The 26,117-nt window shown below is 37.6% G+C and overlaps 2 protein-coding genes across 6 annotated transcripts; one reads left to right on the top strand and one right to left on the bottom strand.

Annotated features, from left to right (window-relative positions):
• Positions 1-409: 409 nt before the first annotated feature.
• LOC113689228 (uncharacterized) lies at positions 410-25,737 on the bottom strand. Of its 5 annotated transcripts, XR_011816919.1 has the most exons (4): positions 24,863-25,737; positions 9,113-19,067; positions 3,566-3,617; positions 410-815 (listed from the first exon to the last, which is right to left on the bottom strand). XR_011816919.1 is itself a non-coding variant. In XM_027207032.2 (2 exons), the coding sequence occupies exon 2, from the start codon at positions 18,986-18,988 to the stop codon at positions 17,546-17,548; it is 1,443 nt and encodes a 480-aa protein (XP_027062833.2). In that variant the 5' UTR covers positions 18,989-19,067; positions 24,863-25,737; the 3' UTR covers positions 6,229-17,545. The 5 variants fall into 5 exon arrangements, 2 of the variants coding, with proteins under 2 accessions (XP_027062833.2, XP_071911338.1); XR_011816918.1 differs by lacking the exon at positions 3,566-3,617; XR_011816920.1 differs by lacking the exon at positions 3,566-3,617 and having other exon boundaries at positions 12,762-19,067.
• Positions 1,958-2,503, top strand: LOC140016877 (agamous-like MADS-box protein AGL62). The gene has a single exon (XM_072070968.1). The coding sequence runs from the start codon at positions 1,958-1,960 to the stop codon at positions 2,501-2,503; it is 546 nt and encodes a 181-aa protein (XP_071927069.1).
• Positions 25,738-26,117: the final 380 nt, after the last annotated feature.

Here is a 26,117-nt window from a genome sequence, read left to right as displayed (position 1 = left end):
TTAGTTTTGTTTTCCTTAGCAGGGGAAGGCGAGCAAGGACGAGAGCTCCGTATAGACTAGCCTAGTCTAGTTCTTTGAACTTTGTAATGGTTCTCGCCTTAGCGTTTAGCGGGTTGGGTGTTTGAAGAATTGAAGAACCTTTGTATATTTGAGTTTGTACTTTCTTTTGAGATAGATATGTATATAAATTTGCTTTAAGTTTAGGATTATTATTATACTTGTTCTTGTGGTCTTCCCGGTTTTACTTGAGGTGACTGAGTCCCGGCGAGAGTTGGGCAGGCGGTCCGCCGAACACTTTGGTTCGCCTTAGGGGGAGGTTGGGCTGTCACATTTGAACTCTTTTGGTGATAATTGCTTAAATATTGTTTAAGTGTTCAAAACTTGATAAATGAGTGGATTAATGCGTTAATTTTGTGAAATTGTGAAGGATATTGATATATGAAATTCATGCACGAGATGAAGGAAATGCAAGGATCGTCCAGAGGATAAAGTACAAAAGAAACTAGGAGCAAAAATGCAGAAAAAGGAAAGAAGTGAAAAACTGGAAATTGACCAGCTCGGATCCGTGTGAACAAAGGGCGATCCGAGCCCTCGTCTGTACTTCTGGAGCAATGGATCCGAGGTCAGACGATCCGAGCTCGGATCCATAAAGAAAAGTCCTCGGATCAGCAATGATTCGGGCTCAGATTGTTCTTCACCCCTCGGATCCGAGGCTCGGATCTGTCTCTCTCTTCTGCAAGTGGCGCAGCCGTTTTTCTCATTTTTCACACAACTTTCCAGCTATCTTGGGTGAGAGAATTCGGTGGCACATGTTCCTGCAACATAATGGAAGACAAAATGAATTATTGACAAGTCAAAACAACATTTCTATTGACTTTCTTTACAAAATCTGAGTTGTTGGAATCATGAAGGAGAAAGAATGGTGCATTTCTACCACCTTTTATGCAGAGAACCATGGAAAAAGAGAAGAGGACCATACGTAACTAGTTTTTCAGTTTGTAACATTTTCTCTCTAGCTAGAAGTTCTTGAAGAAGCAATTAGAGACTTCACTTGTAATCATCTTGTACAAGACATAGCAGAAATTTGAGGGCTTCACCATTAATTGGCTAAGTTTTTCTTTATCTTTCTTGTACTTGTACTTTATGATATTTTGCATTAATAAACTTGTGAGTTTGATTGTTATATCATTCATGAATAGCTAAACTTCTTTATCTAGGGAGTAGATGAAATTTATGGCAAAATGACATGAATTAAATGTGATTTACATTTGTTATATCTTGTATTAACTTGTCTATTTGTACAGTTGTAATTACTTGTTATTGATTGATCACCAATAGCATGTTTATAGTTGTTATTATTCAATGAGAATTGGTAGTAACAATGGAAACACATGAGTAGAGCTTAAGTTGGATGTTCATGAAAATAGAGATACACTTAAGTGGATTAATTAGCATTTCATGAAAGAAAACAGAGTAGTAGTAGTTTTTCACCATGAAAATAGGGAAAACTGGACTACTCTAGGCCATTTTATCATGAGAATAAAGCTTGGCAATATTGGAAATGAATCCCTGGTTAAACAAGAATAATAACAAGAGGTAAATCTATTCATTTGTGTTGTTTACGCCATAAGTGGAATCTACATCCCTAGATTCATTCTTGAGTGAAATTTATCCATTTGCATTTAGCATTTGTTAAACTAGAGTTATAGACAATAGCATTATAATTTCTCTACTCAAATTCATTTATAAGTCTAAATAATGGAGAAAATAAGGGCCTAGTACTTGTTTAAATTGCTCCTTGTGGGATCGACTCAATACATACCCTACATTACAATTTTGGCATGTATACTTGCAGTCGACGGGTATAAAATTGGATTTAAACTTACATTGATATAAAAAAATCCCGTCAACGGCCAAAAAATTAACTAGAGATTACCAAAAGGTTCCTGTAGTTGAAATGGGGAAAAAGAACAATCTCCATGATAACTTCTCAAAACGTCGCAATGACCTTTTCATGAAAGCCAGCAAACTTTGCACTCTTAATGGTGCAAAACTTGCTTTGTTGGTGTTCTCGCCTGGAAAAAAGGCTTACGCTTTTGGTCATTCATCTTTTGGATCTGTCATTGATAAGTTCCTTGGAAACAAGGCATCACCTAGCATCCACGGTGGCACTGATCACCATGTTGTTGCCAATCACCATGGTGATAACATTTCTGAGCTCAATAAAATTATCAACCTTAAGAAACAATTGGAAGCCAACAAAAAATGTGAAGAAGTTCTTGTTCAGATGATACAAGAAGGCCAACACAAGAATTGGTGGCAGGCTCCAATTGAAGAGATGAATCTGGAGCAACTTCTGAAGTTGGAGAAGGCACTGAAAGGGCTTAAAAGGAAGGTTCAGGATGAAGTTAAGAGCCAGATCATGGCAGCAGACATATCTCAGTTCTTGTTTGAGAATGTAGTTTTGAAAAATATAAAAGGTCCTTCCAAAGTTAAACCCTAATGGATTTCCCCTAATTACCTAGCTATGTTTGCAAGTTTTTCAATACATATAAAGGATTGTGGTCTCGACTCTTGAGTTATTCTCATGTATCTTTTTTTTTTAATTATGTCAAAGTAATTCTAAGTCTTTGCTGCATGGATCTCTTCTAATAAGGTGCCCTAATCATGTGTCAGGGCAAAACCTTAGTTCAAAGTTTTCGATTGCTATAAGTTTTCGTTGTGTTCAGTGCATCCAGTTATAAGGTTGTAATGCATTTGATATCGAGACCATAAATAAAATTGTTATTTATCTTTGATAAAGTTTTTTTTTCCCTTTGCTCATTGATCATGAAACACTGGTACTTGATTGAAGTATGAAATTTTATGAAAATTTCATTTTCCATCCATATAAATAGGAGGAATATATAGAAAGCATAACATCTTTTTTTTTCCTTATATTCAACTATATTAATTTCTCTCTTCCTTTACACTGTTTTTCTTCTGGATTATCCTATGCACAATGTGAAAAAAAACCATATATAAAGGCTTTTGATTTTCAAATCCATCACATAATTCATAAGGAAAAATATAAACTCATCTGTCTAGTCAAGGTTTTGTTCTTCCCATAAATGACTTAATTAATAACTTTTATTATTTTAATTGTGCCCACTTTTTTCCCTTAATTGCCTCCATTTTGTTGAAATAATGAAAAAAACAGATTGAGTTGTTGTGATTATCTACAACTTTTATGTTTTGGTAAGAAACGACTAAATCGAATAGTTTGGGTGGCCATCGGGCAAACACTTGCCCTTTAAAGGATTTGATTGACCTGCACCACATTTGTTGGGTGAACGATTTTTTCGTCTTTACTCGCTTCTTATGTTAGCAAGAAAAGGCTGGACCATAAGGTGAGGGCCCTCTTTATAGTTTAATTTTTCAAAATAAAAAATTAAAGAATCATATTAACAAATTTCATATTGTATCCTACATGTTGATCCAAGGATCCGATTAAATATAATTTGCTGAAGAAAACCCTCATCCAAAAAAAAAAAAAAACAAAGATCATGTGAAAACGATATAGTACCATAAATTGTCATTAATTCTCCAATCTCCAATGCAACTCAACCAAAAAGAAACTGTAAAAACATAAAACACTTCTTCAACATAATTCATTTTCTCTTTAAGACAATAAGTACGACAATAAAGCGATTCAAATTGCTCCATAGGCAAGCACGAAGAAACTTCTTACAAAATTTTCATTAAATTGGAGTATTCCCTATGCCAATCGGATGGGACTCATATCAAATAAATACCTTGAGGTGACTTATACTCTTGGGATTTTCATTAATTAACATCGGCTGGCTGAGAATAAAAGGATTAACTAAAAATGAGAACAATTTCAACCAGGCAAGTGATACTATAATGTCAAAACCATCAATTAAGCTTACATTTCTTGAGCTGGAAGGTACGAGTAAGGTTTATTATCGACTATCCAGTGTTTCAGGAACGTGAATCTTGAACATATTTTGCAACCAACTTGCTAGTTTGGATCATCAAAATCAGATGGACTGAAATGGGACACAAGTATACGAGTAGAAGATTCAGATGGAATTCTTCTACCATCTGATCAAGAGAGGCCCTTGTGTCGAGTAACTTCATCATCCTTCTATTATTTTAAAAAAAAAAAATCCACATGCACAATAAAAGTTGACATGCTTTCTTGTTCTCTAGTCTGTCTATTCTTCAAGTTCGGATCCTCTATCCTTTCTTCTCGGTCTCTATTCCATATTCTATTTTTTCACCATGTGTAATTTTATGTTGAATGCTATTGTGAATATATTACGTTCTGCATTCAAACATGGTCAAAAAACTAGATGATGCAGTGGCGATTATCATAAGAAGTATGACAAAAAATCTAGATCTTATTCTTCTTCTCTCATTGACTTTAAAACCTAGTCATTTTATGGGTAGCACATTGCATGTGGTTTATCCCTAATTTGGGCAAATGATCCACAAGTCCGATATGCGTTTCAATTTCGCAAAGTATGTAAATAAATCCAATTAGACCCACTTATTTTAGCATTTCGGTTAATTGAAATTAGCCTACAACAACAGCCTTTTTGTCTTTTTTTTTTGTTTTTGTTTTTGGCAAATATTATGAAATTAATATCAGGGCACAAAAGAAGTATGGTCACCTTGCAATAAGAGCCTATCCTATGACTAAGATGTTGAATGTGTGTTTCCCTACCATTAAACAATGTTTTAAAAGGCGAGAGCATTGGGTGAGACGTTTTATGTCCGCCCAAGTAAGGTAAAAACCCAGAGATGTGGAGGGTAAGTCCTACAAATTTTGATTTTTGAAAAATATATAAAAGATAAAATATATAATAATGCTACAAAATTACATTGTTCATACATATATGTATGTATGTATATTACTAATCAATACAAAAGTTAATAAAATTAAGAAAATTATAAAAATATCATTGCTATCTAACAAGTAAAATTATAAATTCTGCTAATTTCTGGTCTGGTCTAGGTCATTAAAAAAATTATACCTAAAATTATAAATTTCACAAATTGCACTAAATGTCAATAAACTGTACACTTGTACTGGTCTAGATTATTAAACTATTTTTTTAGACGAAAATGTCACTGAATTAACCAAAATGCATGGTTTGTGTCATTCCGTGTAATGTGGCCGTCAAAACAAACGGAATGTGTGAGAACTCATGTTTTATTTCTTAATCTAGTCATTTTTATAATTATTTGGCCTAGTGTTATTTAATTATACTAGTATTGCATGAATTTCCCTTGAATTTCGCTTTATCACGCTCACGTCGAAAGTTTCTTTAAAGTTGTGCCGGTACGACTAATTGGAGATTCGAGGATTTTGTACTAGACTAATAGTAAGTATAAGTAATTACAGTATTAGAGGAATTACCTTGGAGGATTAGTGGATAAGTGTAATAAACAAGAGAGGGAGTGGTAGTACACAACACTATTTCGCTACTATTAAGAGTTGACTTTCTTGCACAACTTAAAGCTACTTTTCTTCAATCTTTCTATACAAGATTCACAACACCAAACCCTCCCTCACCATCTCTCTCTCTCGGCCGACCAAAAGAAACGAAAAGGGAAGAAAGAAACTTCATCTCCTAGCTTCAATTTGGCTTGCAAATCAACATCCAACCATCAACCCACTTGGAATTTCACTCTAGCTTGAGGAAAGGTGCACTCTTGTGGAGTTTCTTGGTGATATCTTGGAGGAAACTCTCACTTACATCTAGGATTTAGTTGCTTGGAAGGTAACCCTTAATACCTCCTTTAATCTTTCCATTTATAAAAAAATTGATGGTTAGTTTTCATGGGCTTCAAACCCTAATCAAGATAGTAGGCTAGAGGACTTGAGGAAGCTTATATCTTGTTTTAAATTCTAGGCTAGCAGTCTTGAGGTGACCTATGAGGTAGATGTTGATGTTTATGTGAATATAGCTTGATTATGGTTTGATAGTGGAGAGAAAATTGAAGGAAGTCGTGAGAGGGAGCTGGCCAAAATTTTTTTGTTGTCCTGCTTTGAACTCGAATTTTTGTTCATTATATGGAAGCTAAACTGATTGATATATATTGTATTATGTGTGTAGAAAGTTTCTTTCAAAAATCATTTCAAATGGTTACATAAAACTTGAGTTTTAGAGGAAGTTCGAAATCTGGAAACTGGTTACCAGGGTAGCCGGACAAGGGTAATTTGTCTGAACACAACTCTTTATACAAAAGTCGAAATTGAGTGCCGTTTGTGGCATTCAAAACTAGACATTTAGAGCTTTCAAACGGTATAAAATTCCCCTGCTAGTTCGTTTTGAGTAAACCGTAGCAAATCGGCAAATTAGAATGTCCTGTTATGCCTGTCTGTCCGAGAGAAACTGGGAAGCTTCATCTTGTGGCTGCTTTTGTCCCACTTGTGAAAAGATTTTGAAAACGATGTCTTGTAATGAAATGTACCATTTTAAACATAGTTTCTAACGCCATAAACCATTCTCAATTTGGACTTGCGTAGAGTTAGATATGGTCTGATTCCAAAACTATGTTTAAGTTGGAAACTGGAAAATCTTATGAACAGGTTGCTAAAACCAGTCAACCTCCAACTGTTATATCTTGTTTCTCAAAATTCCGAATTTAGTTCTGTTTGTTGTGTTTGAAACATGGTTTGGAACTCTTCTGTGAATTTTTTCGAATTTCCAAACATTGCTGAAAAACCAAGACTAGTTCTGTCCTATCTTCTTGAAACTGCAACTTTAAACTGAAATTTGAAGGCTTTCTAGTTGGAATCTTGGAAAAGTGTCTTCTGGGAAGTTTTAGTAATTTTAGTCTAGTTTCCAACATTATAAAGTTTTCCATTTTTGAACATACCAAACTCAAGATACAATTTTTCTAAGTTTTGTCACGTAAAGCTGAAAATTTCCGATTTCATAGGAAATGAGCTTTTAAGAACTTTTCACATCCTTTTGATATTGATAGTCCGTTTTAAATCCGATTTTATGGAGGATACAAGTTTTTTTTGTGACTTTAAATCCTCACTTTTAAATCTCTATTTTTGATGGATTAAACTCTTCTAAGACATTGTCTTAAATTTTAAACGAATGTACTTTCTTCTTTGAATGATCAGTGGTTGTGAGTATATGTGAGTGATGGTTGATCACTATTTCTTCGGGCGCTCAAGAGGATTTTGAAGGGAATCTCGGAGCGGACAACTAAAGACTTTATTTACTCACTTGTTTTGAATTGATGAGTATCAAGTGTATGACTTGTTGTATAATACTTGAAATACTTCCTGTCAAATATGTGAATTGAACTTGTCGAGTCGAGTGTGTACTTTATCGCACTCGTTCTCTTTTACTTGATTAGATAATTGACTTGCTCATACTTGAAATTATACTTGTGTTTGACTTGACGTCGATTGGATAAGCTTTTAATTGATCCGGATGCGACATACTCTTTTGTAAACCCTAAATTCATGAGTGGGGTAGATGTGAAACCAATTAAGTTACCTTATGACTTGAAAGTTAGAACGCCTACTGGAGATCAAAATTTGATTGCTAACTTGGTGTATAGAGATTGTGAAATATGGGTTTGAGAGCGAAAATTGTTAGCCTATTGTCGCGCCCCACTTTTCGATCGATGTGTGTGGTGTGTGTGATATACATGTGAACGTGTGCGGAATGAAAAGTAAAAGGCCATGGGACTTAGAATGCGACGATTTGGCCAAGTGAAGTTCAAAAGGGTTTTTTGTATCAAAAAATGGAGTCGCCACTTGGTATAGAGTTAGGGTGTACCAAGTCACCCAAAAAGTGTTTTTGTTTTTGAATAAAAAGTAAATAAACCCTTTTTGAGAACTTTTGGGTCTGCGTAACCAAACGAGGGATCGGGGGTCACATTTGACGAAGGGGAAGGCAAGGATAAAAATCCAAGGCACCCCTTCGACCTAGCCAAGGCTAGTTGCGTGACTTAAACCAATTTCCCTAATTTTCTACCCAATGTATGTTCGCACGTTGGATACGACTATATGAATGCAAAACGGAAAGGAAAATGCAACCCTAAATTCTACGATGTCTCTCGTGAGGCTTTTGGTCCCAAACCACATGAATTGTGGCGGCCAACAAAGGAAAACCCCATAGAGGTCGATTAATGCAAATGAGACTCAAGTGTGCAAGTGTGAAAGTGTATGAAAGAATTTAAAAATCCAAGTGTTTGTGTGCAAGTGAAAGTGATAAAAAGGTGCATGTGTGCAAATGAGACAAAAGTGAAAGTGTAATGATAGAGTGGATTGAGAATGCATGAGCCTAGGGAATTCATGCATATTGGGTACGGGGAGACCTAAATCGTGACTTGATTTTTCCTTTGATTAGAAGGCAAAACTAGCGTGCTAAGGCCATCGAGTAGCCACACTCGCTCGTTTCCCTTATCGGAAGGGGACACTCAAGCAAATGGACCCTACAACTATCATGATATGCAAAAATCCTAAAATGAAGGGAAAGGGGGTTCGAGGAGCATGCCAAGTGATGAAACTAAGAAAAATGCATGATATGTGGTGAACAAGCAAATGATATGCTAATGAGGGGAAATCCCTAAGGGTCTAGCGTTGGACTAGCCCATTCTATGAATTCCGACTAGCGTTGGACTAGCGGAAACGTACATTCATCCATTCCATTCATTCATGGCTATGAAAGCAAGTAGACATGCCAAAATACTCGTAAACACATAGCACATAGCATTTAGCATGCTCGACTAGATGCAAGAGCCTAATAAAGCAATTAAACATGTAGCAACAAAAACAAGCAAGCAAGGGGAAGGGGAAGTGGACCAGATGCTCTCCGAGCCCTATCTATTACAAGCCAAGAGGTGTACACATACCCCATAAAAGCATAAAGGGGAAGGGGAAATGGACAAGATGCTCTCCGAGCCCTATCTATTACAAGCCAAGAGGTGTACACATACCCCATAAAACTTAAATAAAAGTAAAAGTAAATAAATGCATGCAAGGAAGTAAGGAAAGCGGAGTAGGCATGCATATTCACATAACACGTAGGAGCACGTAAGGTCAAATGTAGTGCAAATGAGGGATAGCGTGTACCTCCCTTGAAGCGACGCCCTAACGTAGTGAAATTACTAACTTACCCTCCAAAATAATAAACAGGTCAAGGTACCACTTAAATTATCAAATAATCACATAAAACAACCATTAAACACAAACAAATGGAAATTAAGCATGAAACGAAAATTAAATATGGAATAGACCATGCACGTGCAAGCAAAACTCGGTCTCAAATAAAAAGTCTCAAGAATCTAAATTGGAGTGCTAAATTGAAACGCTGAAGGTGGAATCTATCGCAATCAAGTGCAAAAAAATCACGAAAGGAAGAAATGGAAAATTATTTAAAGTTTTAGAAACAAGATTAGCTAAGCAAAATTTAAAACAAACAAAATCAAGACCACCAATGCTTCCAAGTTACCAAACTTTCATGATTTGATCCTAGAAATCTATTAACATTGTCCACAATTCACATGAAAAAACATATCAAGGCACAATCACACAACAGAGATCCAATTGCAAAAATTAATCAACCATGCAAGCCCAATCAAAACATTTAAGGAACTTTAAAAGGTCAAATAGCAAAGAAAAAGTCAAGCCACGGTTCCAATTGCAACTATCCTAGGATCTAATTGCAAGCATTTGAATGTAATTGGGCCTTAGTAAATCAAGAGGGGATTTGGGGGGGTTGAAGTGAAATTTTCAAAAAATAGTTTCATGCAAAATCATGCAAAGCTACGTAAACATTGCCTGCAACAACTCTTCGGTTATGGAGTTCTAAAAATTCTGCAATGATTCATTACCTATCCAACAAACATCAACAACCACAAAACATCATTCCTAATCATCAACCAATTCGAGTACCATTTTCGTTACAAGATTAAAACAGAAAATCTGGATTGGCAACTATAAATATACAAGACGTATCAGCCAAAGAAAGGAACAAGGTGCTGCAATTTTCAAGTCACCATTAGCTATGCTTTGTGAGGGGTTCATCAGATGTGAAACACAGCCAGCTTTCCGATCCAAACAACAAAATTATGATTCCCAAACATCTAAACCAGAAATTCGACGTTCAAATAAATGAGTCTTTCGCAACAAATCTGCTGCAACCTCCCTAGGCTGATTCTTCCCAAATTTCAATCGCAAAGACAGGACACCCCAGGCCAAATTGTGCAGCTGATGCTTTTGTTTCAAAACATGACAGGAAAAGAACAATGGCAAGGTAATCGAGAAATTTCTAAAATTATGATGAATTTTAAAAAAATTCTACAAAGGAGGCATTTTGAACATGGGATTCTGTCCAAGGGGTCTTCGCATTCAGCAAATGCGAGCTCCATGAGCTCGCATTTGATGAATGCGAAGTCTCCTTGAATTTTCGATCAACAAAATCCAAAAAAAAAAACAAAAAAAAAACCATACCTCGCATTTGTTAAATGCGAGGTCCGTTACCTCGCATCTAATAAATGCGAGGTCACTTAGACCTCGCATTTAACAAATGCGAGGTCAGTGACCTCCCATTTTGTTAACAAACGATCGCATGTCCAGAGGCCTAATACTGATTTCAGAGCACTTTCCATATTTTACCTCTTTTTTTTTTTGTCCTTTCATCTTCCTTTTTGGAAAATTACTAGTTGCCAACCGTGCAATGTACGAGCCATGTAATGAAAACCCCATTGAATTGTGAATCAATTTAAAATGATATCAGCAATACAATAACGACCCAAGATCAAAGTATCAAAACAAGAAAATCCCAGAAAATTTCATTCAAAATGTCGAATTTCTTATGATGATACCCCAAATGGTTAAATTGCTTAGTTTGATCTAAAAATAATATTGTTGTCCCCTTTCAGGATTTCTTTTTATCCACACTTACCAGAATTTAGGCTTCTCGCAGATTTTTGCCACGGTGAGTGTGATGGATAGAATCCTCACGCAAAATTTTAAAATTATGATGATTTTAAAAAAAATTCTACAAAGGGGGCATTTTGCATATGGTTTTCTATCTATGGGGTCTTCGCATTTAGCAAATGCAAGATATTTGACAAGAATTTTATTTGTTTATTGTAATTTATTATGATTAATATATTTTTTTTTCTTTTGAAAAAATTTTGACAGAATCTCCCCTTAAAAGTGGACTAAACACCCTGCCAGCAAACCCAAAGTAGACAACATTTCATCCACCAGCTCTATTGCCGATTTATGTCCCTCAAAATAACTGAAAAAGTTGTGAGAAAGGTAAAGGAAAATGGCTGTGCCAAATATACTAAAGACACCATGCAAAATTCTAAGCATAATTTTCCTTATTTAGCCAAATATACTTTCTAAAATATAAAAATCCTAATTGCATAATGACTAATTCCAAGTCAAATAAGGACTAAACTTTTCCAATATACATATAACATTTTATGTAATGGAAGAATTAGACACTTAAAATTGAACATTTTGGCCATTTAATCGAAAGATTTCCGATGACAAAGCGGTGACCAAGATAATTTTGAGAGTGAGGAGGGCTGCACGGAGAGAGTGAAGGGAGAGTGAGTACCTCGCATTGATAATTTCATGGTGTCTGTCTGATTGGTTTCAAATTGAGAGTACCTCGCATTTCTTAAATGCGAGGTACTCAATCTCGCATTCTCCAAATGCGAGCTTACAAGCTCGCATTTGGAAAATGCGATCTTGTTTTTCTTTTTTTTTGGAAATACCTACCTCGCATTTGTGAAATGCGAAGTATGTGAACTCGCATTTCACAAATGCGAAGATCACAAGTTTGGAAACAACTTCAAAAATTACCCCCTTTGTAGAATAACTTTTTTATTTCATCACAATTTTAGAAATTTCTCAAGGTAATCACCAAGAATCAAGCATGCTAGAACTGGGGAACCAAAGCCAGCAAAACACACAGGCAGGACCGATGCAAAAACTATGGACATATTTAAACACTTTTCTTGAAGGAACGAACACTGCTACAACAAAGCCAAAGGTTTCAAGATTATTGGTGACAGATTTTATACACATTATCTCAAATTGACACAAACTTAAAACAGGCAAGAAGATCTTCAAAAACTGCAAGTCAACAGCTTTGACAAACCGAAATATCACATGCAAGCTACCCCAGTCTCTAATGCTTCACATGTGTAAACAAAAGACAGCTATGAAACCAGCAATTTGAACTCAATCATGGGTGCCTTCCTGTGCAATCTCAGCTTTCATACGTGCAAGAAAACAACCAAATAAGCTTCTTAAACTCCAATCAAAGTCAGCAATACGGACATCTAACTAACTTCAGACCCAAAAAATTCAAGACAGCAGCCCAAGACTCCAAATCAAAGGAACAAACACGATGCAAAGACTCATACTTGCAACCCGTCGGCCTCACTCATTCAGCTTCAAACAAAAGAGAAAACAAACGAGCAAGCTACCAGCTTTTTGATTCACAGGTTTGCAATCAGAAAATCTAATCAGAAACATGGACCACGTTCATCAAATTTCTGGTACCGAAAAATGTAAAGCTGACTGCCTTTTTTTCGATTCCCCAATTTTCACAGAAACAAATTCAAAACACAGCTTATGCATATTCACTAGACTTGATTTTCCATTCATAAACAAAGAAAACAGAATCTTGGGGACATGAAACAGAAAGTGGGCAGAAAGAACTAAAAATTTCAGTAAGATAAATCTCGATACTCACGTAGCTCTTGCTGGTTTCTTGATACAGATCAGAGCCGATGATGAGGTTGGGCTCTTTCTTTGGTTCTCCTCAGAATCGTCCTTTTCCCCCTGGTCCTTTCTTACGCTGCTTTCCCTTTGGCTTTCTTTTTCCTTGCTCTCAGATTCTCCTAGCTCTCCCCAGTTGCTACTTCCTTTTCTTCAACCCCCCCTTTGTTCTGATTTCCTTCCTTTTGCCGCTTCTCAATCTCTATCCCGTCACTCTCTCTTGTCTTCCCTCTTTTTCTCGTAACTCTTTCCTCAGTCCCCAAAACCCTTGCTCAATTTTCTTTCAGCCCGTCGATGCTCTCTTCCAAAACCCTCCCCTTTATCTCCTTTCTTGCGGCCTTTCTCTCTTTCTCTCACTGATTTCTGGTTTCCCTCCGTTCGTCCTTAGCTTTTTCTTTTGCTGTTTTTTCCTTTGAATCTCCTCCCCGTTGGTTTACTCTCCAAAAGCTCTCTATCTTCTCCTCAGTTTTTACTCTCTCTTTGGTCTCTCTCTATTTGGCCCAGATTTTCCTTTCCGCCCCCACTCTATTCCCTCGGTAGGTTCCTTTTCTTTTGCCTGTGTTTCTCCTCCAGCCCCAAGACTCCATCTTGCTCAGCTTTTCTCTCCTCCAACCCCGTCACTCTTAGCTTCCCCTAGCTCTGCAGTTTTTCTTTTTCGTTAGCTCTCCTGAAGCCCCCCCGACTCTCTTAGCTCTTGCGGCTGGCTTTTTTCTTTTCTATTTATATCCCAGTTCAACCCTAAAACACTCAGCAATCTCTTCAAATATTGCAGCCCAAGGGGCTCACCGAGGCCCTCTCTTGCAAGCTGCAAAAACGCAGCTTGCAAGTCGCGTTTCTCTCTTTTTTTTTTTTTTTTTTTTGTTTTAAAACTGAACTTAATAATATAAATAATAATAATAATAATAAATTGCCAAAAACCAGGTAATAATAACAATAATAATAACGAAAATAATTTAAAAACTAAACAACTAAAAACAACAAAAATGACCATTTTTCCATCTCTTTTTGTTTCATTTTTTCATTTTTCCCAAAATAACTTAATAAAAATAACTAAAGTGCCCAAAGATTGAATTTAAAGAAATAAACATATTTTTTGTGAACAAATTTTCCTTTTTTTTCTTCTTCTTTTTTTTCCAAAGCATTATTTGAAACAAAATAATAACAAAAACATTAAACTTGAATTTTAATTTTAAAAAAAATATTTTTTGTGAGTGGTTTTTCCTTTTCCTCTTTCTCTTTTTTTCATTTTTCCAATCCAACTAAAGCCTATTTTTTGAATTTTTCTTTTCAAGAAAGCATTGAATAAAAACAACATATTTTTGATTTTTTCCTTTTCTTTACTCTAAAAACTCTACGCTAATTCTAAACTTAAAAGCTAAAACTAAAAATTAAAACTAAAAGTAAACAACGAATGCAAACAATCATGAAATAGATGCCACATAAAATTATTCAAAATTCGGTGTCTACAGTTTGCCCCTCTTTGTCTGAGTTTTGAAAAAACTTGAGACAAAGAAATAGACACCAAATATCTACCTGCATTCTTCGGCTGCGAATTACTCAAACGATGGGGATTGACCCCAGACAGGAAATTTTAAATTTGGGATAGACCCACGGGATAGACCCGGACAGAAATTTAAAATTGGGATAGACCCGGACAGAAATGTAAAATTGGGATAGACCCACGGGATAGACCCGAACAGAAATTTAAAATTGGGATAGACCCACGGGATAGACCCGAACAGAAATTTAAATTTGGGATAGACCCGAACAGAAATTTAAATTTGGGATAGACCCGAACAGAAATTTAAATTTGGGATAGACCCACGGGATAGACCCGGACAGAGATTTAAAATTGGGATAGACCCACGGGATAGACCCGAACAGAAATTTAAATTTGGGATAGACCCACGGGATAGACCCGAACAGAAATTGTAAAATTGGGATAGACCCACGGGATAGACCCGAACAGAAATTTAAATTTGGAATAGACCCACGGGATAGACCCGAACAGAAGGATAGACCCACGGGATAGACCAGGACAGAAATTTAAAATTGGGATAGACCCACGGGATAGACCCGAACAGAAATGTAAAATTGGGATAGACCCACGGGATAGACCCGGACAGAAATTTAAAATTGGGATAGACCCACGGGATAGACCCGAACAGAAATTTAAATTTGGGATAGACCCGAACAGAAATTTAAATTTGGGATAGACCCGAACAGAAATGTAAAATTGGGATAGACCCACGGGATTTTTAAACAATGAATTGAGTTCTTACCTGAGAGTAGTTCAAACTCTTGTACCAAGAGGGAGATTTGAATCTTTATGGCTGGAATCGATAGCTGATGTTGTTCCTTATGACCCAATCTTTGCCAAATTATCACTCCGTCTCTGCTTACTGGGGAACTTTTCTGACGTCGATTCAGGTGCTAAAAGAAGTGTGGTTGTTTGTGTTTGTAAATGCAACGTTCCTGCAAGACAAGAAGAAATAATGGACTTGCCACCATCATTCGATCCGGCTTGCCTTGAGAATCGTGTAAACATGAGTCTTTTGATGCCTTTGCCAACTTTTGCTGCGGCATCTGCCTTGGTTGAATTTGTAATTTTGAAACCTTTCGATTCCGGAGACCAATAAAGTGCGCATTTACATGTCACTAAATCCATGTAGCAGCTTGGTTGCATTTTACTCACTTTAAAAGATGATTGAATCCCATATTCTTGCACAAACCTTAGGGTTTATCATTCATCCGAATCCAATGGTAAAAGAATGATGCATGAAAAATCAATGCAAAATGATTTCCTATGTTATGCATGGAATGAATATGTCAAAGAATGTAAAACACATCCAAAAATGCCATGAATACAAGTAAATGAGGAAAGATGAATTTCATAAGAATGTATTTGGAAAAGAATATTTTTACAAAGCGACACAATTTTGGCCAACTGATGTCATATTCAAATCTCTGGATATCTTTGTTCTGGAATTTAATATTGGCAGAAGTATGACAAAACTGAGAAGAAATCCAAATGAACCAAGTCACCAGCTGTTCCTCCTCGTGCTTGCTCGTTGCAAAAAACTTGCCTTGGCGCCCTTTCGGGTTTTCACCCTAAAAAAAAAATGAAATATCTCGACCATGATCGACTCAGAAATGTGAGTTAGAGATTTCAGGCATCAGTAAAATGCACTTCCCTTGTAAGATTAGGCGAAGGCCTTATGAACATCACTTGCCAGTTGATTAGCAAAATTCCTAATAGAAATACAACAAGTGACGAAAGCCAGGACTTTGGGCTTTTGTAATGAGGTCAGGTGGGGTGTTTTCAAGAAAAGTTGAGGCTTGAAAGCAAATTTGATGAGAGGTGTGAAATAACCTGAGATTGCATCATTTTGAGATCATCTCCGAATTTTGAACAAAACTGAGGAAATTTGCCCCAGTTTAATTGAATTCTTCTCTTTGTGCTTTTCATTGCATTTTTCACTTTTGCATTTTTCTTCAAAAACTAAATTTGCCCCAGTGTGGGGTTCTCTTTTTCTTTCTGATCATTTTTCAAAATGAATTTGCCCCAGTGTGGGGTTTCCTTTTCTTTCCGATCATCTCCTTTCAAAATGAATTTGCCCCAGTGTGGGGTTGGCAATTCTCAGGGGCTGCCAAACGAAAATTTGTCAATTCTGATGGCTCAAAGGGGACAAGTAGGGATAAAATGCTTTAAATGTAAAAGAAGAGGGCCTGACTTGCATTTCGCCATTTGCATGAATTTCTAAGGAAAATTTGCATGATCAAATGAAAATCTTCTTGCACATATCTGATTTGATGGGTTGAGGGAATGTTTGACCATCCATTTCCTCCAAAATGAGTGTTCCACCAGGTAATACCTTTTGGACGATGAACGACCCTTTCTGATTTTGGGCGAATTTGTCTCTGCCTTCGTCTTGTATTGGCGAAGTTTACTTGAGTGCTTTGTCGCCTTCCTCAAAATGTATGCTGATGAAACTTCTCGTCGTAGGCTCAGGCCAGGCGTGTTTGTAACATTTCATGACAAACGGCATTCTTGGCTGAACTCCCATTAGAGTGTGCAAAGATAGAATTTCTGCTACTGCAAACGAGACTGCCTCCAACCATCTGTACACCTCGACACATAGTCAAACTCTTAATCATCTCCTTTTCTGCTTTTGTCCAAACGAATGCTGATTTATGTCCTTTTGACCTTATTCTCAGTGCCAATGTGAACAATTGCTATGGCTTCTAGGTTTGGTTCGAATTTCTCCTCGTTTTGTTTCAAGATTTTTTTGAAAAAGAATCAAATACTTTCTCATTATCACTCTCGCTTTGAAATTTGGGTTCCAAAATTCTCAAGTCGTGAGTGAGATAGAGATTGCCATTATTGAATTTCAGAAAAGTGATATCCAAAGGGTCAAATAATGTTATCTTTGGTCATTTGGAAAGAATTAACGAATTTGGAATAATAAGCAAACAAATATACAACAAACAAATGAACAAGCAATATGACCGAAATATAAACAAACGAATAAACAAAATAACCTGACAAGAATGACTTGTGCATTTCCATAAAACCTTTGATTGAAAGCAAATGAAATAAAACTTAAAAAATATTTACATGCGCAAATTTAGTCAAAAGTAAAGATGTTTTCATTAGCTAATTACAGATGCAAGAGTTTTTCCCTCATGAATTTGCATGAATGACAAACCCCTTTAGGTTTACCGAAATTCCTTTTGAATGGGTAGAAATTCAGCTGTTCAATTGGAAATTGATCCCTCAGGAATATCGGGAAATTCTGCATCATTTCCAAACACTTCAGCCTCACTTGATGAGTTTTTAGTAGGCTCCTTAAATTCCGTATGGTCCATAATAACCCCAATGGTGTTATCGTACTCTGGCAGGGGGTTCTTATCCACATTCGGCGCTTGTGCCGGCCCTTCTCTAATCACTATTTCCCCTGCCTCGATCATGTCTTGCACCTTGTGCTTAAGTGCTCTACAATCAGTGGTTGGGTGGCCGGGTGCTCCCGAATGATAGGCGCAAGTGTACTGAGGATTGTATCCAGCAGGGACGCCATGAGAGTAAGTTGGAGGGAGAATTATGCCAATTCTACCAGCAGCCTTTAATTGTTCATACAATTGGTCCAGAGGCCTGCCTAGGTTGGTGAATGTTCGGGTACGGCTTTGATTGTAGATTTTAGTGTGTTGGGGATAGTTGTAGGTAGGTCTGTTTGGTGGAGAAAATTGTTGATTGTAGGGGGGTCGGGGTCGAACTTGTTGGAAGTTAGGCTGAGATATTTGAAAAGGGGCTATAGACGAGTTGGTGTATTTAGGGCGAGGACGAGGTTGAGTGGTATTAGGGTGATGAACAGGATGAGGGTTCGAATGATAAGGGTAGGAGTTTGAGTAGGTAGGGTGTTGTCTAGGCCTGGATCTTGGGACACGGTTTCGATCCCAGACAAAAACAATTTCCCCCTCTTTCTTTTGGAATTGTTGTTTTTTCCCACTACTCCTTTGTCCTTGTAAAGCATCCAACTGTGATTCGAGGGCAGAGACATTACCCGTCCTATCATACTTGTTAAATTTAGGGGTTTTGAACCTCTCAGGCAACCGCACATTCGGCAAAAGGCAAAACTTATCGTAATCCAAAACTCCTTGCTTGTTCAACCCCTGACTTTTCCCCATAAACTCATCAAAGCGGTCAAGGCGCTTGAGCAGCTTCATATCAACGGGAGTGGAAGATTCCCCCATTTCTGGCTTGGTTTGAACAGTGTGGTCTGGTAGGAAAGGTTCAGCAGCAGGGTAATAAAAGGTATGTAACTCAGGTGATATATTTGAAGTAGCTTGGGGTTGTGAGCCTTGCCTGCGAGTAAGAAAAGATGAAGGATTAGGAGGGTAGGCGTATGGCAAATTTGTGGTGGGATAGGCGAAAGTTTCCTCGGGTGGAATAGGGAATGATGGAGTATCAGTGACTTGAGTTGAAGGGATGACAAATGATTCTGGCTCTGGCTGCCTGTCAGGTACAGGTTCAGGTTGAACTCCGCTGCTGATTAGCTCATCAATCAACTTCCTTTGGGTTGCCATTTCAGATGCCATTTCCCCAAATTTGGCGAGTAATTCAGTCAACTGAATCCCGGGACTTGTGGCTTCCGGCTGGGTAGTTGCAGCGGTCATATCAGACGATCCTGGCCGAGTACTCATGTCTACACGATTCTTTTGGGCTTGACTACGGGATCACGTTATGATGGGGCTTCGACGAGAAGTTATGTTTAAATATTACCTGAGAATTTTAAAAGGAATTGTCTTTAGATTCAACTCTCGCTCAATTATTCCAAAGAAAATAAAGGAAAGGAAAAGAAAAAGGCAAGAGTTAGTAACTATCCAAAAAATTCGGATGCATGTCCTATGGGGGAACCCTTTTGTGCCAAGGGTAGGCCTATCATGAAAATGCAGTCCTCCAGAGCAGGCACTATACAATACCTGATGGATCTGATCAACTCATTGAGTGAGAAATAATTTGAAAAATTTGGCCATTGGAGTGACGAGAGATTTGTCAAAATGAGGACAACGTCCGAATAGATTGATCACCTTTGAGTTGCAAAACGCATGGGTTTGACCTTGACGAACTCCTATCGAAGAGACTGGAATTCGTTGACAAATTTCCTCAGTGAAGCATGAGTCAAAAACCCAGCTGATTAAATAGTTGGATACAATGGATGGTTTTCTTCAAAATTGACTAGATTTCCCAATTTGGAATTTGACAATGAATACCCCAATAGGGCAAATGGATTGAATGAAGTTGACAATTTATTTAAAACCGACCAAATTACCCTAAAAGGGAAGCAGGTCAAATGAATTCAAAGAAATTTCAAAATTAATCAGAGCACCCTAAAAAAAAGGGTAAATTGATCAAATAGATTGAACGAAACTTGATTTATTCAAAATCGGCTCGGTTGCCCTAAAAAGGGGTAAATTGGCCAAATGAATGATTGATTCAAAAATCAGCCGAATGACCCTAAAAAGGGTAAATTAGTCAAATGAATTGACGATTTATTCAAAAACGACCGGATGACCCTAGAAAGGGTAAATTGATCAAATGACTTGATAATTTATTCAAAATCGACCGAATGACCCTAAAAAGGGTAAATTGGTCAAATGAATTGGATGAAATGAATTTATTCAAAAATGATTAAATTGTTCTAAAATTGAATGAATTGAAAAAAAAATGGATTGGATAAGATGGTTGATTTGTTCAAAAATCGATTGAATTATTCGCCCACTGGGTGGTTTCAAGAAATCATTACAATGCCTTGGTCTATGAGCCTCTAAAATCAAAATTTGGCCTCTATATTTATCGTCTCAACAATGAGGAATCATTTGTGAATATTCTTCGAATATATCCTTTTACGCAAGGGAATTTTACCAATTTTGAGAAAATGGCCAAAAAGTGATTATTAGATGCTCATATTCCCAAAAATTGCTTCATGAAAATGATCGGATCTTTACCTTACCTTGTGCACTACCCCTTCGGACGGTACGAGAAAGGTAAACGTGCAAGTCTCATTTGGATTATATATCCGAGACATGGGGTGGTTCATTCCTAACACGGGATCCCCTAAATGGCATTCCCTTTCTAGGGTTTATGCGTGATGCCATTTATTAAAGCGATATAAATATGTGACAATCATGGCCTAAAGGATATAAATAATGCAACGGGGGGAAAGGGTCTAAAATGAAATGTACTTATTGAAAAGTAAGTGCAAAGACTGAAATTTAGACATGTGAGCTATCTAGTGGGTGAGTCACTAAAAGAGTGCCAAAAGGGCCTCTTATCGCTAAGGCATATGAATGCAAGCCAAGAAATAAAGAAATGGTTAGTGCAATTGATAGTACACATAACACATTGGGAGCAATTAAGAAAAGAAATACAATAAAGCGAGTAAAAGGGGTAGAACCCCTTCCCTCGTGCCTAATGTGCTTATAAAGGGTGAGGCCGACTCTACCCTAGGTTATTCTAATATGGATGCATGAGGCTGGGGTTCACTAATGCCTAGACTCGATAAAGCTTCGGCTCCCAAGCCTTCAGACCTAAAGGCGAAGGGTCATCACTCCCAGGGCCTTTGATCGGTGGTTCGAGTGATCCCTTAGGTAGCGCTATGGGCGCAGAGCACACCAGCCGCCTACCCAAGGCAATCGATCCTAATCCTACAAGGCGGTGTGGGATGCCGCCCACGAAAATACAAATAAAATGGGATAAAGCAAGTAAATATGCACGTATGAAGTGTTCCCCTAATTTGAGGGAAGGGGTTGAGAACCACGCGAGGCTCTAAAGGTGACACACCCCCTCCCAAATGCAATGCAAGCGCGAGATAAACAAGTAAACAACATCCAATCAACCAATCACACATACGTGAGTGAGGGAAAAGTTTGATACGCGCGCGATGCGAAAAAGTCCTAAAAAATGCAACCCTAATATCCAAATGCGATACATAAAAAGGGTAGAAACAGGAAACGAATGGCTAAGTCAAATGCTTGGACCCACTTAGGAAGTCCCCAGTGGAGTCGCCAACTGTCGCGCCCCACTTTTCGATCGATGTGTGTGGTGTGTGTGATATACATGTGAACGTGTGCGGAATGAAAAGTAAAAGGCCATGGGACTTAGAATGCGACGATTTGGCCAAGTGAAGTTCAAAAGGGTTTTTTGTATCAAAAAATGGAGTCGCCACTTGGTATAGAGTTAGGGTGTACCAAGTCACCCAAAAAGTGTTTTTGTTTTTGAATAAAAAGTAAATAAACCCTTTTTGAGAACTTTTGGGTCTGCGTAACCAAACGAGGGATCGGGGGTCACATTTGACGAAGGGGAAGGCAAGGATAAAAATCCAAGGCACCCCTTCGACCTAGCCAAGGCTAGTTGCGTGACTTAAACCAATTTCCCTAATTTTCTACCCAATGTATGTTCGCACGTTGGATACGACTATATGAATGCAAAACGGAAAGGAAAATGCAACCCTAAATTCTACGATGTCTCTCGTGAGGCTTTTGGTCCCAAACCACATGAATTGTGGCGGCCAACAAAGGAAAACCCCATAGAGGTCGATTAATGCAAATGAGACTCAAGTGTGCAAGTGTGAAAGTGTATGAAAGAATTTAAAAATCCAAGTGTTTGTGTGCAAGTGAAAGTGATAAAAAGGTGCATGTGTGCAAATGAGACAAAAGTGAAAGTGTAATGATAGAGTGGATTGAGAATGCATGAGCCTAGGGAATTCATGCATATTGGGTACGGGGAGACCTAAATCGTGACTTGATTTTTCCTTTGATTAGAAGGCAAAACTAGCGTGCTAAGGCCATCGAGTAGCCACACTCGCTCGTTTCCCTTATCGGAAGGGGACACTCAAGCAAATGGACCCTACAACTATCATGATATGCAAAAATCCTAAAATGAAGGGAAAGGGGGTTCGAGGAGCATGCCAAGTGATGAAACTAAGAAAAAATGCATGATATGTGGTGAACAAGCAAATGATATGCTAATGAGGGGAAATCCCTAAGGGTCTAGCGTTGGACTAGCCCATTCTATGAATTCCGACTAGCGTTGGACTAGCGGAAACGTACATTCATCCATTCCATTCATTCATGGCTATGAAAGCAAGTAGACATGCCAAAATACTCGTAAACACATAGCACATAGCATTTAGCATGCTCGACTAGATGCAAGAGCCTAATAAAGCAATTAAACATGTAGCAACAAAAACAAGCAAGCAAGGGGAAGGGGAAGTGGACCAGATGCTCTCCGAGCCCTATCTATTACAAGCCAAGAGGTGTACACATACCCCATAAAAGCATAAAGGGGAAGGGGAAATGGACAAGATGCTCTCCGAGCCCTATCTATTACAAGCCAAGAGGTGTACACATACCCCATAAAACTTAAATAAAAGTAAAAGCAAATAAATGCATGCAAGGAAGTAAGGAAAGCGGAGTAGGCATGCATATTCACATAACACGTAGGAGCACGTAAGGTCAAATGTAGTGCAAATGAGGGATAGCGTGTACCTCCCTTGAAGCGACGCCCTAACGTAGTGAAATTACTAACTTACCCTCCAAAATAATAAACAGGTCAAGGTACCACTTAAATTATCAAATAATCACATAAAACAACCATTAAACACAAACAAATGGAAATTAAGCATGAAACGAAAATTAAATATGGAATAGACCATGCACGTGCAAGCAAAACTCGGTCTCAAATAAAAAGTCTCAAGAATCTAAATTGGAGTGCTAAATTGAAACGCTGAAGGTGGAATCTATCGCAATCAAGTGCAAAAAAATCACGAAAGGAAGAAATGGAAAATTATTTAAAGTTTTAGAAACAAGATTAGCTAAGCAAAATTTAAAACAAACAAAATCAAGACCACCAATGCTTCCAAGTTACCAAACTTTCATGATTTGATCCTAGAAATCTATTAACATTGTCCACAATTCACATGAAAAAACATATCAAGGCACAATCACACAACAGAGATCCAATTGCGAAAATTAATCAACCATGCAAGCCCAATCAAAACATTTAAGGAACTTTAAAAGGTCAAATAGCAAAGAAAAAGTCAAGCCACGGTTCCAATTGCAACTATCCTAGGATCTAATTGCAAGCATTTGAATGTAATTGGGCCTTAGTAAATCAAGAGGGGATTTGGGGGGGTTGAAGTGAAATTTTCAAAAAATAGTTTCATGCAAAATCATGCAAAGCTACGTAAACATTGCCTGCAACAACTCTTCGGTTATGGAGTTCTAAAAATTCTGCAATGATTCATTACCTATCCAACAAACATCAACAACCACAAAACATCATTCCTAATCATCAACCAATTCGAGTACCATTTTCGTTACAAGATTAAAACAGAAAATCTGGATTGGCAACTATAAATATACAAGACGTATCAGCCAAAGAAAGGAACAAGGTGCTGCAATTTTCAAGTCACCATTAGCTATGCTTTGTGAGGGGTTCATCAGATGTGAAACACAGCCAGCTTTCCGATCCAAACAACAAAATTATGATTCCCAAACATCTAAACCAGAAATTCGACGTTCAAATAAATGAGTCTTTCGCAACAAATCTGCTGCAACCTCCCTAGGCTGATTCTTCCCAAATTTCAATCGCAAAGACAGGACACCCCAGGCCAAATTGTGCAGCTGATGCTTTTGTTTCAAAACATGACAGGAAAAGAACAATGGCAAGGTAATCACCAAGAATCAAGCATGCTAGAACTGGGGAACCAAAGCCAGCAAAACACACAGGCAGGACCGATGCAAAAACTATGGACATATTTAAACACTTTTCTTGAAGGAACGAACACTGCTACAACAAAGCCAAAGGTTTCAAGATTATTGGTGACAGATTTTATACACATTATCTCAAATTGACACAAACTTAAAACAGGCAAGAAGATCTTCAAAAACTGCAAGTCAACAGCTTTGACAAACCGAAATATCACATGCAAGCTACCCCAGTCTCTAATGCTTCACATGTGTAAACAAAAGACAGCTATGAAACCAGCAATTTGAACTCAATCATGGGTGCCTTCCTGTGCAATCTCAGCTTTCATACGTGCAAGAAAACAACCAAATAAGCTTCTTAAACTCCAATCAAAGTCAGCAATACGGACATCTAACTAACTTCAGACCCAAAAAATTCAAGACAGCAGCCCAAGACTCCAAATCAAAGGAACAAACACGATGCAAAGACTCATACTTGCAACCCGTCGGCCTCACTCATTCAGCTTCAAACAAAAGAGAAAACAAACGAGCAAGCTACCAGCTTTTTGATTCACAGGTTTGCAATCAGAAAATCTAATCAGAAACATGGACCACGTTCATCAAATTTCTGGTACCGAAAAATGTAAAGCTGACTGCCTTTTTTTCGATTCCCCAATTTTCACAGAAACAAATTCAAAACACAGCTTATGCATATTCACTAGACTTAATTTTCCATTCATAAACAAAGAAAACAGAATCTTGGGGACATGAAACAGAAAGTGGGCAGAAAGAACTAAAAATTTCAGTAAGATAAATCTCGATACTCACGTAGCTCTTGCTGGTTTCTTGATACAGATCAGAGCCGATGATGAGGTTGGGCTCTTTCTTTGGTTCTCCTCAGAATCGTCCTTTTCCCCCTGGTCCTTTCTTACGCTGCTTTCCCTTTGGCTTTCTTTTTCCTTGCTCTCAGATTCTCCTAGCTCTCCCCAGTTGCTACTTCCTTTTCTTCAACCCCCCCTTTGTTCTGATTTCCTTCCTTTTGCCGCTTCTCAATCTCTATCCCGTCACTCTCTCTTGTCTTCCCTCTTTTTCTCGTAACTCTTTCCTCAGTCCCCAAAACCCTTGCTCAATTTTCTTTCAGCCCGTCGATGCTCTCTTCCAAAACCCTCCCCTTTATCTCCTTTCTTGCGGCCTTTCTCTCTTTCTCTCACTGATTTCTGGTTTCCCTCCGTTCGTCCTTAGCTTTTTCTTTTGCTGTTTTTTCCTTTGAATCTCCTCCCCGTTGGTTTACTCTCCAAAAGCTCTCTATCTTCTCCTCAGTTTTTACTCTCTCTTTGGTCTCTCTCTATTTGGCCCAGATTTTCCTTTCCGCCCCCACTCTATTCCCTCGGTAGGTTCCTTTTCTTTTGCCTGTGTTTCTCCTCCAGCCCCAAGACTCCATCTTGCTCAGCTTTTCTCTCCTCCAACCCCGTCACTCTTAGCTTCCCCTAGCTCTGCAGTTTTTCTTTTTCGTTAGCTCTCCTGAAGCCCCCCCGACTCTCTTAGCTCTTGCGGCTGGCTTTTTTCTTTTCTATTTATATCCCAGTTCAACCCTAAAACACTCAGCAATCTCTTCAAATATTGCAGCCCAAGGGGCTCACCGAGGCCCTCTCTTGCAAGCTGCAAAAACGCAGCTTGCAAGTCGCGTTTCTCTCTTTTTTTTTTTTTTTTTGTTTTAAAACTGAACTTAATAATATAAATAATAATAAATTGCCAAAAACCAGGTAATAATAACAATAATAATAACGAAAATAATTTAAAAACTAAACAACTAAAAACAACAAAAATGACCATTTTTCCATCTCTTTTTGTTTCATTTTTTCATTTTTCCCAAAATAACTTAATAAAAATAACTAAAGTGCCCAAAGATTGAATTTAAAGAAATAAACATATTTTTTGTGAACAAATTTTCCTTTTTTTTCTTCTTCTTTTTTTTCCAAAGCATTATTTGAAACAAAATAATAACAAAAACATTAAACTTGAATTTTAATTTTAAAAAAAATATTTTTTGTGAGTGGTTTTTCCTTTTCCTCTTTCTCTTTTT

This window comes from Coffea arabica, chromosome 1e, assembly GCF_036785885.1.
Source record: "Coffea arabica cultivar ET-39 chromosome 1e, Coffea Arabica ET-39 HiFi, whole genome shotgun sequence".
In the NCBI taxonomy this organism is placed as follows: domain Eukaryota; kingdom Viridiplantae; phylum Streptophyta; class Magnoliopsida; order Gentianales; family Rubiaceae; genus Coffea; species Coffea arabica.
This window is presented reverse-complemented; position numbering and strand designations above follow the sequence as displayed.